The sequence below is a fragment of the Erinaceus europaeus genome, chromosome 3 (assembly GCF_950295315.1).
Source record: "Erinaceus europaeus chromosome 3, mEriEur2.1, whole genome shotgun sequence".
NCBI lineage: Eukaryota > Metazoa > Chordata > Mammalia > Eulipotyphla > Erinaceidae > Erinaceus > Erinaceus europaeus.
The window spans coordinates 141,702,911-141,719,789 of record NC_080164.1 but is presented as its reverse complement, the minus strand read 5'-3'; the positions used below and the strand labels follow the sequence as shown (position 1 = coordinate 141,719,789).

At 38.1% G+C, this 16,879-nt stretch overlaps 1 protein-coding gene across 1 annotated transcript in view; it reads left to right on the top strand.

Annotated features, from left to right (window-relative positions):
* POLR2B (RNA polymerase II subunit B) overlaps positions 1–16,879 on the top strand; it is a 50,337-nt gene that overhangs the window by 20,914 nt on the left and 12,544 nt on the right. The window contains exons 8-16 of the mRNA XM_007523860.3: positions 717–913; positions 1,063–1,182; positions 3,262–3,448; positions 8,706–8,849; positions 8,994–9,133; positions 9,227–9,338; positions 10,851–11,005; positions 12,247–12,445; positions 13,645–13,813. Coding sequence (XP_007523922.2) covers positions 717–913; positions 1,063–1,182; positions 3,262–3,448; positions 8,706–8,849; positions 8,994–9,133; positions 9,227–9,338; positions 10,851–11,005; positions 12,247–12,445; positions 13,645–13,813 — 1,423 coding nt within the window. The remainder of the gene's footprint in view (positions 1–716; positions 914–1,062; positions 1,183–3,261; positions 3,449–8,705; positions 8,850–8,993; positions 9,134–9,226; positions 9,339–10,850; positions 11,006–12,246; positions 12,446–13,644; positions 13,814–16,879) is intronic.

Here is a 16,879-nt window from a genome sequence, read left to right as displayed (position 1 = left end):
GTTATGATTGATGTCGTTGTTGTTGGATAGGACAGAGAGAAATGGAGAGAGGAGGGAAAAACGGGGAGAGAAAGACACCTGCAGACCTGCTTCACCACCTGTGAAGCGACTCCCTTGCAGGTGGGGAGCCGGGGGCTGGAACCTGGATCCTTAGGCTGGTCCTTGTGCTTTTTGCCACATGCGCTTAACCCACTGCGCTACCCCCCGACAAAAAAATTTTTTGGGAGCCCCCAGCTCCCCACCTACAGGGGAGTCGCTTCACAAGCGGTGAAGCAGGTCTGAAGGTGTCTGTCTTTCTCTCCCCCTCTGTCTTGCCCTCCTCTCTCCATTTCTCTCTCTCCTATCCAACAGTTACGACAACAATCATAACTACAACAATAAAACAAGGCAACAAAAGGGAATAAATATTTAATAAAAAATTTTAATACTTAAATTTTTATTAATTTTTAAAAGTACAAGTAAGATGTTATCTTGTTTTCCAAAGGGCATCCCAAATAATTCAGACTGAATTCAGATAGTATTCAAAGTGGGATGTACTGTTACAGATTTTGTTAGAGATCTCTAGTCTGTAAGATTTCTTTGGTTCAAAGACTTTATAGTTTATCTAAAAATACTTGTATAAGTCATTAAGTTCATATATGTTATAAGTTAAATGAATGTTGACTCCTTTTGAGGTAAAAATAGGAATTTGAAAATAATTTGTTTAAATCTAATAGGTTAAACCTTCTCTTGATGAAGCTTTTGTCATCCAAGAACAGAATGTTGCACTTAACTTCATTGGCTCAAGAGGGGCAAAGCCTGGTGTAACCAAAGAGAAAAGAATTAAATATGCAAAAGAAGTCTTACAAAAAGAAATGCTCCCTCATGTTGGTGTCAGTGATTTCTGTGAGACCAAAAAAGCCTATTTCTTGGGGTATGTTAAAGTTTGTTTTAAGTTCTTTGCGAAGTATAGTTTAAATAAAAATTTTCTAAGTTAAAATTGTCAAAGTGTGTTTTTAACATATAACTTTAAAAAAGCCCCAAACTATGTGTTTTTATTTTCATTTTCTTTTTCTTTTTAAGGTACATGGTTCATAGGTTGCTTCTAGCAGCTTTGGGTAGAAGAGAATTGGATGACAGAGATCACTATGGGAACAAAAGGTTGGATCTTGCTGGGCCTCTACTTGCGTTCTTATTTAGAGGGTAAGGAACAACTGAATACTGTTTTTGGTAAAATAGAAAGATTTCATATTCAGTTAGTCATTGATATTGGACAGGCTAAACTGCTTTGGTGTTCATATTGACTATGAATGAAATTAGCAATTATTCTTATTGTTACCACTTGCCCAGATTAGTTTTGCTTCGTGTATAAGAATTTGAAGTTTCTGAGAATTGTTTATCACTTGACTACATTTTTTAATGTATGTATTTTTTATATTTATTTTTATTTTCCCTTTTGTTACCCTTGTCATTTTAAAAATATTTATTTATTAATTTTCCCTTTTTGTTGCCCTTGTTGTTTTACTGTTGTACTTATTATTGTTGTTGTTATTGATGTCTTCATTGTTGGATAGGACAGAGAGAAATTGAGAGAGGAGGGGAAGACAGAGAGGGGGAGAGAAGGATAGACACCTGCAGACCTGCTTCACCGCCTGTGAAGCAGTTCCCTTGCAGGTGGGGAGCTGGGAGCTTGAACTGGAATCCTTAAGCCAGTCCTTGTGCTTTGTGCCACCTGCGCTTACTTGTCATTTTTTTATTGTTGTAGTTATTGATGTCGTTGTTGTTGGATAGGACAGAGATAAATAGAGAGAGGAGGGGGAGAGAAAGACAGACACCTGCAGACCTGCTTCACCGCCCGTGAAGCAACTCCCCTGCAGGTGGGGAGCCGAGGGCTCGAACCAGGATCCTTACACTGGTCCTTGTGCTTTGCACCACGTGTGCTTAACCCGCTGCACTACCTACCTCCCGACTCCCCATTTGTTTTATTCCTATGTTAGATTTATTAGATATTTTGTAAAGTTGAATTACTCTCTTGATTTTCTAAGTGCAGATACTGAAGCTTTTATTAGTCCTGCATTTGCATTTAAAAACCCGATAAATGCTGGTGAGAAATACTGAAATAATATTAGGGGTGATAGGTTATCTTACAGTATTGGGGTTATATGTTATTTTTATTCTTGACATGTTTTTGTTTTCTTTATTTTCTTTTTAAAAAATGTTTTTATTTACTTATTGCTGGATAGAGATAGAGAGGAATTAAGAGGGAAGGGAAAATAGGGAAAGAGAGGAAGATTGGGAAAGAGACAGAGACATCTACAGCCCTGCTTCACCACTTATGAAACTTTTCCCTTTGAGGTGGAGACCAGGTACTTGAACCTGGGCCCTTGTGCACGGTAATGTGTGTGCGCTTAACCAGATATGCCATAGCCTGGCCCCTCCCCCCGTTTCTATATTCTCTATAGTGGACATTTAAAAACTTATTTTTAGAAATGAAATATGAAATGAAATATGAAAAAAACTTAAATTCAAGGATTAATATTTTACAGTGCTTTATTATCTTTTGTATTTATTTGTACTTTTCTTTTTTCTTTGTGCTTTTCTTTCTTATAATTTTTTTTTAGTATCTTCATTTATTGGATAGAGACAGCCAGAAATCAAGAGGGTAGGAGAGATAGGGAGAGAGAAGGAGAAACACCTGCAGCTTTGCTTCACCACTTGCAAAGCTTTCCCTCTGCATGTAGGGATCGGGGGCTCGAACTCGGGTCCTTGAGCTCTGTAACGTGTGCTCAACCAGGTGTGCCACCACCTGGTCCCTATTTGTGCTTTTCAAAGTTTTGTTATCACTCAACTAAGAAGTATCTTTTGACATTCAGTCCCCTCCATATGTTTATGTTTTGTATGAAGCTCTATTTTAGTCATTAAAAGTAATAACTCCCTCTTTGCTCCATCCCAATCTCTTTGTATTCTTCTTGTAAACATAAATGTCCCTGTTGAAGTAATGTAGACCTTTCTTTTTTAAAAAAATATTTATTTGTTTATTTATTTATTTATTATTGGGCAGAGACAGAAATTGAGAGGGGAGAGGGAGATAGAGAAGGAGAGAAAGAGATATTTGTAGCCCTATTTCACCACTCATGAAGTTTTCCCCCTGCAGGTAGGGACCAGGGGCTTGAACCCAGGTCCTTGTGCACTGTAATGTGTGCACTTAACCAGGCGCGCCACCATCTGGCTCCAGTTATGTAGACCTTTCCATGCTTAAAGCATTATCATTTTATTTGGCAGAATGTTTAAGAATTTGCTTAAAGAAGTACGAATCTATGCACAGAAGTTTATTGACCGAGGAAAAGACTTTAACTTGGAGTTGGCAATTAAAACAAGGATTATATCAGATGGCCTAAAATATTCTTTAGCTACTGGAAACTGGGGTGACCAAAAGAAAGCTCATCAAGCCAGAGCTGGAGTATCTCAGGTAAGGATGTATTGACTGTGACTACAGGCTTAATTGCGAGGAATTAGACATTCTATTAGTCGCTGAGTGGGATTCTTTTTCTTTTTGGATTTTTTTTTTCTCTTTTGATTAAAAATGAAATTACTGGGGGCTTTAAATTTAAGAAAATAAAATTTTTCTTAAATTAATTCCTAGCATTACTGTGACTTGAAATTTGACTTTATTTAGAAACTTAAGGGTAGTTAATCTTATTTCTCTTTTTAAAAATTATCACTTTTGTTTTATTTATTTTCTCTTTTGTTGCTCTTGTTTTTCATTGTTGTAGTTATTATTATTGTTGTTATTGATATCATTGTTAGATAGGACAGAGAGAAATGGAGAGAGGAGCGGAAGACAGAGAGGGGGAGGGAAAGATAGACACTCGCAGATCTGCTTCACTGCCTGTGAAGCGACTCTCCTGCAGGTAGGGAGCTGGGGGCTTGAACTGGGCTGGGATTCTTAAGCCAGTCCTTGCAGTTTTTAACACCCTGCGCTACCGCCCAACTCCCTTGAAATTATTATTGTTGTCTTTTCATTTATTTATTGGATATTAACAGCCAGAAATTGAGAGGAAAGGGGAAGATAGGGAGACAGACACCTATAGCCCTGTTTCACCACTTGTGAAACTTCCCCCTACAAGTGGAAACTGGGGGCTTGAACCTGGGTCCTTGTGCATTGTAACATGTTTGCTCAACCAGGTGCACTACCACCCGGCCCCGTTAATCTTTCTTTCTCTCTCTCTTTTTTAAAAATTATTTACTTATTCCCTTTTGTTGCCCTGGTTGTTTTTATTGTTGTAGTTATTGTTGTTATTGATGTCGTTGTTGTTGGATAGGACAGAGAGAAATGAAGAGAGGAGGGGAAGACGGGGGAGAGAAAGCTAGACACCTGCAGACCTTCTTCACTGCCTGTGAAGCCACCCCCAGTGTTTCAAGGACCTGGGGTTCGAACCGGAATCATTATGCGGGTCCTTGCGCTTTGTGCCACACATGCTTAACCTGCTACACTACCGCCCGACTCCCCTGTTAATCTTATTCCTGTATCTAAATAAGATAGTGATCTAGGAAGACATACAGAAGGTGGCTTTGGCTCTGCCAAAAGTAGAAGCTTCATTTAAGACTGATAACAGAGAATGTGTGTTCCTTTCCTTTATTGCAAAGTACGTATAGCTCTTCCTTGAGTTAGGAGTTCTATCCTGATCAATCCATCCCAACTTGAAAATACTTTAAATAAAAAAATGTTTATTTTACCTAATCTAAGAATATCATAGCCTGGTGCAGTCTACCTCCCATATACTTGGAACTTATGCTGGCAACACAGAACAGTGTATGACATTGGTTATTTATTTATTTTACCAGAGCACTGCTCAGCTCTGGCTTATGGCGGTGTGGGGGATTGAACCTGGGACTTAAGAGCCTCAGCCATGAAAGTCTCTTTGCATAACCATTATGCTATACCTTCACCCAATTTATTTATTTTTTATTTTATTTTCTATAATATTTATTCCCTTTTGTTACCCTTGTTGTTTTACTGTTGTAGTTATTATTATTGTTGTTGTGTTGGATAGGACAGAGAGAAATGGAGAGAGGAGGGGAAGACAGAGGGAGAGAAAGATAGACACCTGCAGACCTTCTTCACTACCTATGAAGCGACTCCCCTGCAGGTGGGGAGTTGCGGGCTCAAACTGGGATTCTTACACCATTCCTTGAGCTTTGCGCTACCTGCGCTTAACCTGCTGTGTAACTACCTGACTCCCATAACATTGGTTATTTACCTTGATGATCACATGACTCTCTTGAGAGTAATTCATCATATTGCTAGCCTGGGGAAAGTAAAGTTTTTTTTTTTTATTTTTAAATTATCTTTGTTTATTTATTGGATATAAACAGCCAGAAATTGAGATGAGAGGGTGTGATAGAGAGGGAGGAGAGAGACAGAGACACCTGGAACACTGCTACCCCACTTGTAAAGCTTTTCCCCTGCTGGTGGGGACTGGGGACTCTAACCTGAGTCCTTATATATTGTAACGTGTGCTCAACCAGCTGCACCACCTGGCCCCGAAAGTAAAGTTTGAGGTATAGGTTCTGCTGAATAGATAATGGTTTTGCGTCATTACAAAGCCAAAATTTATAAGTTGGACTGGTGTAAAGGATCATCTATATTTCCAACACTCACTTCTCTTTGTTGACCTCTTATAAATAGAGTGGCAGCAATAGCTTCTTTCAGATACAGTAACCAGGGAACTGAAAAATAGTGGCCAAATGGTGGTAAGTTTAGTTAAACACAACTATAGTACAGAAGGACCTGGGTTTAAGCCCCTAGTCCCTGCAGGGTGTGGGGTGGGGGTTTTTTAATGAGTGGTGAAGCAGTGGTGCAGGTGTCTTTTTTTTTCTTTTATCTCCTTTCCATCTCAGTTTTTCTGTCCAACCAATACATGAATAAAAAAATATATATTAAACCCTTCTAACTTTTGTATTTCTTTATTGGGGGGTTAATGTTTTACAGTCTACAGTAAATACAATAGTTTGTACATGCTTATCATTTCTTAGTTTTCCACATACCAATACAACTCCCACTAGGTCCTCTGTCATCTTGTTCTATCACCTGAACTCTCCCCCCCCAGAGTCTTTTACTTTGGTACAGTGTATAACTTCTTTCTTATATGCATGCGCACACACACTCTTTGCACACATTCTCATGCGAAACTTTATCTCATATGAAATAAATAAAATCTTTTAAAAAAATACCTCTTTGGGTGGGGAGATAGCATAGTGATTATGTAAAGAGACTCAATTGAGTATTGAGACTCAATAGTCTCAATAGAGACTCCAGAGTCCCAAGTTCAATCCCCTACACTATCATAAGCCACAGCTGAGAAGTGCTCTGCTAAAAAAAAATAATGCTCATTTGATATGTCTATTTTATTGTATAGAGAGAAATCAAGAGAGAAAGGAGAGCTAGAGAGACACCTGCAATATTACTTTGTTGCTCATTAAGCTTTCCCTCTTCAGGTAGGGACTGGAGATTTTTTTTTTAATATTTATTTATTTATTCCCTTTTGTTGCCCTTGTTGTTTTATTGTTGTAGTTATTATTGTTGTTGTCATTGTTGGATAGGACAGAGAGAAATGGAGAGAGGAGGGGAAGACAGAGAGGGGAGAGAAAGATAGACACCTGCAGACCTGCTTCACCGCCTGTGAAGCGACTCCCCTGCAGGTGGGGAGCCGGGGGTTCGAACCGGGATCCTTATGCCGGTCCTTGTGCTTTGCGCCAAGGGACTGGAGATTTGAACCTATGTCCTTGTATAATGTGTTCGTTCAGTCAGGTGCCACAACCCAGCCCTCCTCATTGGACAATTTAATTTTTATAGTTTTATGGGTTTTTGTCTATAATATCCATATATAGATTGAAAATCTGTGATTATGTGTCTAGTTTTCTCAAATTGGGGTAATTTTGTCCTCATTTTTTGTATAAACTGATCTATAAGAGAATCACCTTAGTAATTTGGTATTCTGATATCATGTTACTTCATGTTTCTTGGAAACTCAGATGTTCTAAGAAATCCTAAGAGGCTACTGATAGAAAGCAAATTTAAATTTCTACTTTTAATTTAGTAAGAACTTTATTGAGTATGCTTTGGTATTTGCGGTGCTGAGTTTACAAATATGAACAAGATGTTATCCTAGCCCTTAAGTATCTCTTTCCCTAGCAGAGGAAACTGGGACCTGCTTAATTTTTAAATGGGTGATGTGAACATATGTAAGTTTTAATAATTATGGTAGCCATGGAAGGTATGTTGGAGGAAGACAAGGCAGAACTTAGGAGCTAAGGGACCACCTGACCGATTATGACATTGAGAATGGTGGAGTTGATTTTTAAGATAAATTGAAAATAGAGCTGACAGGCTATGTTTATTGATAAAGAAAATGAGGAAGTCAGTGGCAAAAATGATTTTGAAATTTTTGAATTGGGCAATTTAGAGGAAGGTGATGTGATTAAAGGTAGCAGGACAAAGGTAGAGAAAGGAAATTTAGGCTTGTGATACGTGTGCTTATTGTACACTGGACTTAAAAAAAAGCATGAGCAATGCTCTGATGTTTCTCTCTGTCTCTCTGCATCTCTCTCAAAATAAATGAATAACTAATTAAAAAAAAAGTAGGGGCTGTGTGGTGGTGCACCTGGTTGAATGCACATATTACAGTGCTCAGGTACCCAGGATCAAGCCCCAGTTCCCACCTGCAGGGGTAAAGCATTGCAAGTGGTGAATCAGTGCTGCAGGTGTCTCTCTGTGTCTCTCCCTCTCTATCACTCCCTTCCCTCTTGATTTATTTATTGTCTCTATCAATAAATAAATAAAGATAATGCAAAATTAAAAAAAAAAAAAGCATTCCTGCTCTTGTAGAACTAAGATGACACCATAAATGAAAGATTTATGGTCTGTATGTGTAGTTCTATATAGTATGCTTTGAGTCTCATTTAATTCATTTTAGTACCCGTAGTATCAACCCGTTGTTATTATGTTTCAAAAGTGAATAGTGGGGACGGGGTAGATAGCATAATGGTTATGCAAAGAGATTCTCAGGCCTGAGGCTCCAAAGCCTCAGATTCAGTCCCCTGTACCACCATAAGCCAGAGCTGAACAGTGCTCTGTTTAAAAAAATGTGAATAGTAAAAAATACAAGCATTTCCCCCCCCCCCCCCCCCCGTGGGACAGTCTTAAATGTCAGCTTATCCAACTGTATTTAGATTTATAATTTTGGATTTTTTTTGACAAAACTGATTTGATCTCATAATGTTTCCAAATTGTTGGGAAGTGCTAAAAAGAGGGGGAAAATATTTATGCAATATGTTTGAACAATGTTTCACCTGTTTGCCATATGTCCATCATAGGCAATGAAAATGGAATGAAGAAGATTATTCAGGGAAAAGATGGAGAAGGAAGAGTTGGGGACAGTTTGATATTTAGTGGATTGTGTGTAAAAAATAATTTTGTGTGAAGCCCAGGAAATGGTATAGTGCATGACGTGTTGGATTTACCATCATAAGGTTCTAATTTCAATCCCTGGCATCACATGCTAGAGTGATGTTCTGGTTCTCCTGTCAGTCTCCCTTTCTCTCATTAATAAATGAAAATAAAAATCTTGAAATAATATAGATAAAATGTTACCTCATCCTAGTATTTACCAGATATGTAATAGTGTAACAAATACCCCAATTTAAAAAGATTTGCTATTTTCTAGGTATTAAACCGCCTGACGTTTGCATCTACTCTTTCCCACCTGCGTCGTTTAAATTCTCCTATTGGGAGAGATGGCAAGCTAGCAAAACCAAGACAGTTGCATAATACTTTGTGGGGAATGGTGTGTCCTGCTGAGACGCCGGAGGTAATATACTAGAATTTATGTTCAGAACACAAAGTTGCCAGTGGTTATGTAGTGTATAGTTACTTTTAAAAGTAAGATTTTTATGCAGTTATCTAGGATTTTGATAGACAAGACAAATCAGTGTAATACTTTGTTTATCCCTAGGGCCATGCTGTAGGACTTGTGAAGAATTTGGCCCTGATGGCTTATATTTCAGTTGGATCTCAACCTTCTCCAATTCTGGAATTTTTAGAAGAGTGGAGTATGGAAAATTTAGAAGAAATTTCTCCTGCAGCTATTGCCGAGTATGTGTAGATGCATTTAAAGAAAGTACTAACCTATGGTTATAGTTTAATAGAGAATTACTAACTGCAAAATGTTCTGGGTTTTCATTTCAGTGCAACCAAGATTTTTGTTAATGGCTGCTGGGTTGGAATACATAAAGATCCGGAGCAGCTTATGAACACTCTAAGGAAATTGAGGCGCCAGATGGACATCATTGTGTCTGAAGTAAGAATCTTGAAGAGCATGATCTATGGGACTTTTAGCAAGGCATAAGAATAGTGAATTTTATTTACATTGGTATCCTTCTTAAAATGTTTTCTCTTAAATTGTAGAGTAGATAGCAAAAAAAAAATCTGGGAGATATTTTGACTTAATCTAAGTAGCTGATAATTTTTTAATGCCTAGATACATGCTGATAAAATTGGAATAAAATTTTAAATTATGTTTTAGAAATCAAATTGCATGTTTGGAGCCTTAGGCTTGAACATATTTTTTTTGCATAATGACTATGCTGTCTCCACCATCCCAAATTATATTTTTAAAGAGGAACATCTTTTTGTAGAGCTGATAATTCTTTTAGAAAGGGAATAGTTACCTCTCTTTTAGCCTTTATCTGAATTCAGAGATTCTGTCCTAAAATGTGGTAAAAATTCTAATATATTGTTACATGCAGGTGGATGTTGAAATGCTTTGAGACTAGGCTGGATTTTATTTTAAAAAAAAAGAAAAGTTAAACTCTATTATGAGTTTACATTGCTCCCTCAAACGGGGCTTTTGCTTTTAGTCTGTTGTATTAAGGGTTATGATGCAGGTGTTTTGAGTCTCCTTGTTATACCATGGCGTCAGTCTAGTGGAAGTGGGTACAGGGGCACACTGCAGTACATGAAAGCCTATAGCTGACATCCTTTGTTCCTACTAATGCTGAGACTTTGGTTACTTTCAACTTTACTCTAGAAGGTAGGTTCTTGAGTTTTCACTCAGGTGTATTTACAGTTTGAAGGTAGAAACAAGTTTCACTCATGAGCAGACAAGAGCTACGAGAAAGCCCAAAACTAAATTTGCCCTTTTCTTTTTATCAAGAACTTTGTTGCTCCAGAGAGATAGTTCATTGGGTTGGGTGCCTATAAATATTTCATATGAGAGAGATACTGGAGAGCAGGGCATTGTTCTGGTGTATGTGGTGCCAGGAATAGAACTGGAGCATCATGCATGCCAAGTCCTGCATTTAACCCCTGAGACACTTCCCTCCTCCTGTCATGCTCTGTTAGACCTCTTTACCTTTCCATTGGCCCATTCCCTTAATCTGAAATATTTGTGCTCTGTACTCCATAGTTTTGCATGATGTTATTACTAGATACCTCTGCAGTAATTATATTACCAGGTTAAATTTTCTTCTTCATACATAAACATTTAAATAATGCTAAAGTTCCCTCTCCCCTTTTATTTTTCCTTTTCTTACCAGAACACTGTTCAGCTTTAGGCTGTTGGTGGTGCTAGAGATTAAATCTGTAAATTCTCACATGCAAGTCCTGTGCATTACTGCTGCATGTTTTTCTACCCTGCACTAAAGTTTTTAGCATACTGAACAATAATAACCTAGAAATAACCTAGAAATAATAACCTAAAAATAATCCATTTTTTAAAAACTATTGGTTGTTGCAGAAATCTTTTTTTTTGCTGTATTTTAGCTTATGATACAGAAAAGTTTGTGTTACTGTTTTGTGTTTTTGTATATAGGTTTCTATGATCAGAGATATTCGAGAGAGGGAGATTCGGATCTATACTGATGCAGGCCGTATTTGTAGACCACTTCTGATTGTAGAAAAACAGAAACTACTTTTGAAGAAGAGGCATATTGACCAGTTAAAAGAAAGAGAATATAATAACTACAGGTAAGGACACTTAGTGAAGAAAATGTATGAATTTAAAGAAATTGAGATGTAATTAATATTCCTTAAAATTAATTTATTTTAATGTGTACTGTTTAGTGTTTCATGTACAAGGAACTTGAGTTTCATTTAAGATTAAAATCTTATGTGATATGTTAAAATATAATATAAATGATATGTTACGAATAATATATGCAATATATAATGTAAATGGTATAATACATTCAATGAAAAGGTGAACTAACTTAAAAAAAAAAGTCTACTATAGTAATTTTAACTATTTTCCCAGACCTTATTCTGTGTATTTATGTGCTTAGCCCCTATTCCCACAAATATAGTTTCTTTAAAACAAAAGCAAAATGGGAGTCAGGTGGTAGTGCAGCGGGTTAGGCACACATGTTGCAAAGTGCAAGGACCAGTGTAAGGATCCCAGTTCAAGCCTCTGGCTCCCCACCTGCAGGGGAGTCGCTTCACAAGCCGTGAAGCAGGTCTGCAGGTATCTAGCTTTCTCTCCCTCTCTCTGTCTTTTCCTCTCTCCATTTCTCTCTGTCCTATCCAACGACAACATCAATAACTACAACAATAAAACAACCAGGGCAACAAAAGGGAATAAATAAATAAATATTAAAAAAAAAAAGCAAAACAGGAAGTGAGATGATTCAGTGGCTTAAAACATAAGACCTGTATGCCTGATGCCCTATGTTTGATTTCTGACATTGCATATGCCATACAAGTTCTCTGACACCTCTCTTGCTCATGAAATACATAAAATATCAGTATATTTCACTCTCAACCAAACCATAATCTTCCAACATGGGGAGTTAGGTCCCCATCTCCCTGGTAATTTACCTTTCCTCCTTTCTGTATCCCTGAACCAGCTGTTATAGACTAGTCCATTGTAGGAAGAATATTCTTTTCTTTCTTTCTTCCTTTCTTTTTTTTTTTTTTAACTTTATCTAATAGAAATTGAGGGAGGGAGGGAGGGAGAGAGCGGGGGAGGGAGGGAGGGAGAAAGAGGGAGAAAAGAGACAGATACATGGAACATTGCTTCATCACTTGTGAAGTTTTCCCCTTGCAGGTGTGGACTGGGTGCTTGAACCCATGTTTTTGTGTATGGTAATACATGCACTTAACCAGGTGGTGGGCCACTACCAGGCCCCAGAAGGAATATTCTTTCTTTCAAAGAGGAAGCCAAGCTAAAATATTCTAAGAAATGAAGAAATTAATTGCATTCTTTTTTTTAGTTGGCAGGACCTTGTGGCCAGTGGGGTAGTTGAATATATTGATACTCTTGAAGAAGAAACAGTGATGCTTGCCATGACTCCAGATGATTTACAGGAAAAAGAAGTAGCTTATTGTTCCACATATACTCACTGTGAAATTCATCCATCAATGATTCTTGGTGTTTGTGCATCTATTATTCCCTTTCCTGATCATAACCAGGTTAGTAGAAACTTATCTGGCTTGTGCAGAATTGAAAATGTAGAATAAAGTTAGAAATGAGTCTGTTATCTCTTCTTTCACAACAGCCTTTTACTTGAGAAGACAACTCCTACAAAATAAGTATTGACATGTTCTTCTGTTTCACCCCCCTCAACCCTCCCACTCTAGAACGGCTCTGGTTTAAGGTGGCATTGGGGATTGAATCTTTCTTTACCTTTGGTGCCTCAAGTATTTTGCATGACCATTATGCTCACTCCCCAGGCCGTATTTCATTGTTATGAGCTATAATTGACGATTCCAAATGATTATTTATTTTTTAGGAATAAATTGAAAAATAAATTTGATAAAATAAGTGTCTTACTAATTTTATCCCAGAAATATTGGGATGTTGGAAAAATCCTGACGTGCTTTTCTTTTTAAAAATATTTATTTATTAATAAGAAAAATAGGGGGTTGGGCGGTGGCGCAGTGGGTTAAGCGCATGTGGCGCAAAGCGCAGGGACCGGCGTAAGGATCCCGGTTTGAGCCCCTGGCTCCCCACCTGCAGGGGAGTCGCTTCACAGGCGGTGAAGCAGGTCTGCAGGTGTCTATCTTTCTCTCCCCTTCTCTGTCTTCCCCTCCTCTCTCCATTTCTCTCTGTCCTATCCAACAATTAACAACATTAACAATGGCAATAATAATAACCACAACGAGGCTACAACAGCAAGGGCAACAAAAAGGGGGAAAAATGGCCTCTAGGAGCGGTGGATTCATGGTACAGGCACTGAGCCCTGCAATAACCGTGGAGGGAAAAAAAAAAAAAGATAGGAGGAGAGAGAAGGAAAAAAAACAGATCTCACTCTGGTACATGTGCTGCTCGGAATTGAACTCAGGACCTCAAGCTTGAGAGTCCAACGCTTTATCCACTGCACCACTTCCCCGACCACCTGACATATTTTTCTTTTCTGCCAGAGCACCATTCAGCTCTGGCTGATGGTGGTTTGGGGGATTGAGCCTGGGACTTTGGAGCCTCAAGCATGAGAGTCTCTTTGCATAACCATTATGTTTTCTACTCCTGCCCCGATGTATTTTTCTATGCAAAAATACCACATGAGTTTTCTGACAACCTGATATTTCTAATTAATGTGACATCATTTAAAGTTTATGCCTTTAGAGGTAATTCGGTTTTTACTGATTAGATTTTTCATTTCTTTCTGTAGTCCCCCAGAAACACTTATCAGTCTGCTATGGGTAAGCAGGCTATGGGAGTTTATATCACCAACTTCCATGTTCGTATGGATACATTGGCCCACGTTCTTTATTATCCTCAAAAACCACTTGTGACAACACGCTCTATGGAGTATCTGCGATTTAGAGAACTGCCAGCAGGTATGTTCGGTTTTGTTGTTTTTTTTTTTTTTTTAAGACAGAGGCAGAGAAAGACTTAAAGAGATCACAGCACCAAAGTGTCCTTCAACATGGTAGGCTTGACCCTGAAATACACAACAAATCAGTACACTATCCAGATGAACTGTTTCACTGGCCCTACGTGCTTAAGCATTTTTCTGTAGGTTTGGATGACTTAATAAAATGCTTACAGGGGCCAGGTGGTGGCGCACCTGGTTGAACGCACATATTACAGTGTACAAGGACCCAGATTCAAGCCCCTGGTCCCCACCTGCAGGGGGAGAGCTTTGCGAGTGCTGAAGCAGGGCTGCAGGTGTCTCTCTATTTTCCCCTCCTCTCAATTTCTGGCTGTCTCTATCCAATAAATAAAGATAATAAAAAAATGCTTACAGTGTAGTCTCAGATCATACAGGATTTACAATCTGGTAAACATGAACATAAATCAAAAGGTGGAAAGTCCTTTGGAAGCACAAAAGAAGGAAGAAAGCAGTTTCATCCTATTAGAGATCTAGACCCCATTTCACGGAGGAGTAGTGTTTTAGACTGGAGTCAAGTTGGTGAAGGGTGCTTTGAGTTTAAGTGATGGTTTGAGCAGAGGCCTACATACATAGGAGGGTCAGCAGTATGACTGGAGTCAAAGTGCTAAGGAGTGAAACTTCATCTCCTAGTATGGAGAGGATGGTGAATTTTACTTGAGAATGATGAACCATCCACCCTTTTTTGAACAAGGGAGAAGTATTGCTAGGAATGTATTTTTTTTATATTTTGGTAATTATATAAGAGGCAGATTAGAATCAGATATGGTATTGGCAGGGAGATAATTTAGGATTTTTGGAATGGTCTAAGTGAGATATGGTATTGTCTTATAAATATGACAAATGAATGAGAGACCTTTTGATTATACATAACGACTGGATGTGGAATGAAGAGAAGGAAGAAAGTTATTGAAAATTTTGTTGTTTCCTGTGGTTGGTAAGGTACTAGTAATAATAATGGAATCATATCAAAAGAAAGATATAATATGATCATATTAGCTAAAATATAATGGTTTGAGTTGCTGCTGGAAAATCTTGAGAATTTATTTTCTTAGTTGGGAAGGTCTTGACTAGAGGTATGAGGTTTCGGATATATTGATGATCACAGATTACCATGAAATGCTTAGGGAAAGATTTAGAATGAGGGTAAAGACAGAGATGGACCTTTTAGCAGTGTGAAAAGAAATTAGTATGAGAGTGGAGTTTGAGAGGTAGCTGTTGAGGAATAAGATCAGGAATTTGTAGGATGAAGTTTCTTCTTTTTTTTAAAGCTATTTTTAAGTATTCTTTATTTATTATTGGACAGAGACAGAGAAATTGAGATTGGACAGAGACAGAGAAATTGAGAGGGATGAGGGAGATAGAAAGGGAGGGGGACAGAGAGAGACACCTGTAGCCCTGCTTCACCACTCCTGAAGCTTTCCCCTTGTAGGTGGGGGCCAGGGACTTGAACCTGGGTCCTTGCACGTTGTAATATGTGCACTTAACCAGGTATGCCATCACCTGGCTCCTGAGGTTTTCTTTCTTAGGAAAAAAAAATTTTTTTTTGGTTAATGATTTAATAATGGCTTACAAGATTTTTAAGACTACAAGGGTGGGGCCAGGTAGTGGTGCAGCTGATTGAGTACACACACACATGAGTACAAGATCTAGTTTTCAGAACCTTGCTCCCCACTTGCAGGAGGGGAAGCTTCATGAGTGCTGAAGCAGTGCTGCAGATCCATTTCTCTTTCTCTTTCCCCCTCAACATTTATCTTTATTCAAAAATAAATAAGTAAATATACATAGACATTTTTAAATAAAATAAAATAACTAATAATTACAAGGGGGTTGCAGTGGTATATAGCATAATCGTTATGTTAAGAGACTCTCATGCTTCAGGCTCCAAAGTCCCAGGTTCAGTCCCTCATACCACCATAAACCAGAGCTGAGCAGTGCTTTGGTTAAAAAAAAAAAAAAAGTTAAAAAAATTTTTTTAAATAGTGGTCCAGGAGGTGGCTCAGTGGCTAAAGCATCGGACTCTCAAGCATGAGGTCCTGAGTTCAATCCCTGGCAGCACATGTACCAGAGTGAGTCTGGCTGTTTCTCTCTTCCTATGTTTCTCATTAATAAATAAAAGTCTTTAAAAAAAATAAAAATGAAAAAATTTAAAATAAACAATAAATTGCAAGGGTATTTTATTTTACCTGTATTTATTTATTGGATAGAGACAGCCAGAAATTGAGAGGGAAGGAGGTGATAGAGAGGGAGTGAGACAGAGAGATACCTGCATCACTGCTTCACCACTTGCAAAGCTTTCCCCCTGCAGGTGGGGACCGGGGACTTGAACTCGGGTCCTTGCACATTGTAACATGTGCACTCAACCAGGTGCGCTACCACCTGGCCCCTGCAAGGGTGTGGTTTTATACCACTAAGGTTTTGTTACTCTCCCCAACCACTATAATTCTCACTAAGTCTGACTGACAGAATTTTTAAAAATTTTTATTTACTATTACTATTTTTCAAGTTCATGTGCTTTATATCTACCTTTTACATATCAGCAAAAGCCATCTGGTAGTTGTTCAGAATGAACTTTACAAGGAAGATTGGGTGATAAATAAAATGGTACAGAGAAGTCTGAAGCATATTTAGCATTAAGTTTCAAAGAAGTTGGTATTGCTCTTTGGCATAATTGTCTTATTAATAGGGTTTTGGCTTTTACTATGGTTAATAGTTCTTATTTATTTAGTAAGGTCTGCCTTGTTGGTAGTGGTTTTGACATCTTAACTGTATTAGGGAAGCTAATGCTTTGATTCTCACAGGTTAGAATTATTTTCAGAGTCCTCCACAAGGGGTTACTCTAGCCTAGCAAAACAAAACTGGTTAGGCTATCTACAGTATGCTCATATTTTTGGGCTGCCCTTGCAATGCTGAGTTTTCCTCAACATTTAGATAATACAGATTCTTTATGGTTAGTATAAGTGAAGGAGTGAAGGATTGCATTTGAAATTAGAAAATGCTTCCTCCTTCCCCC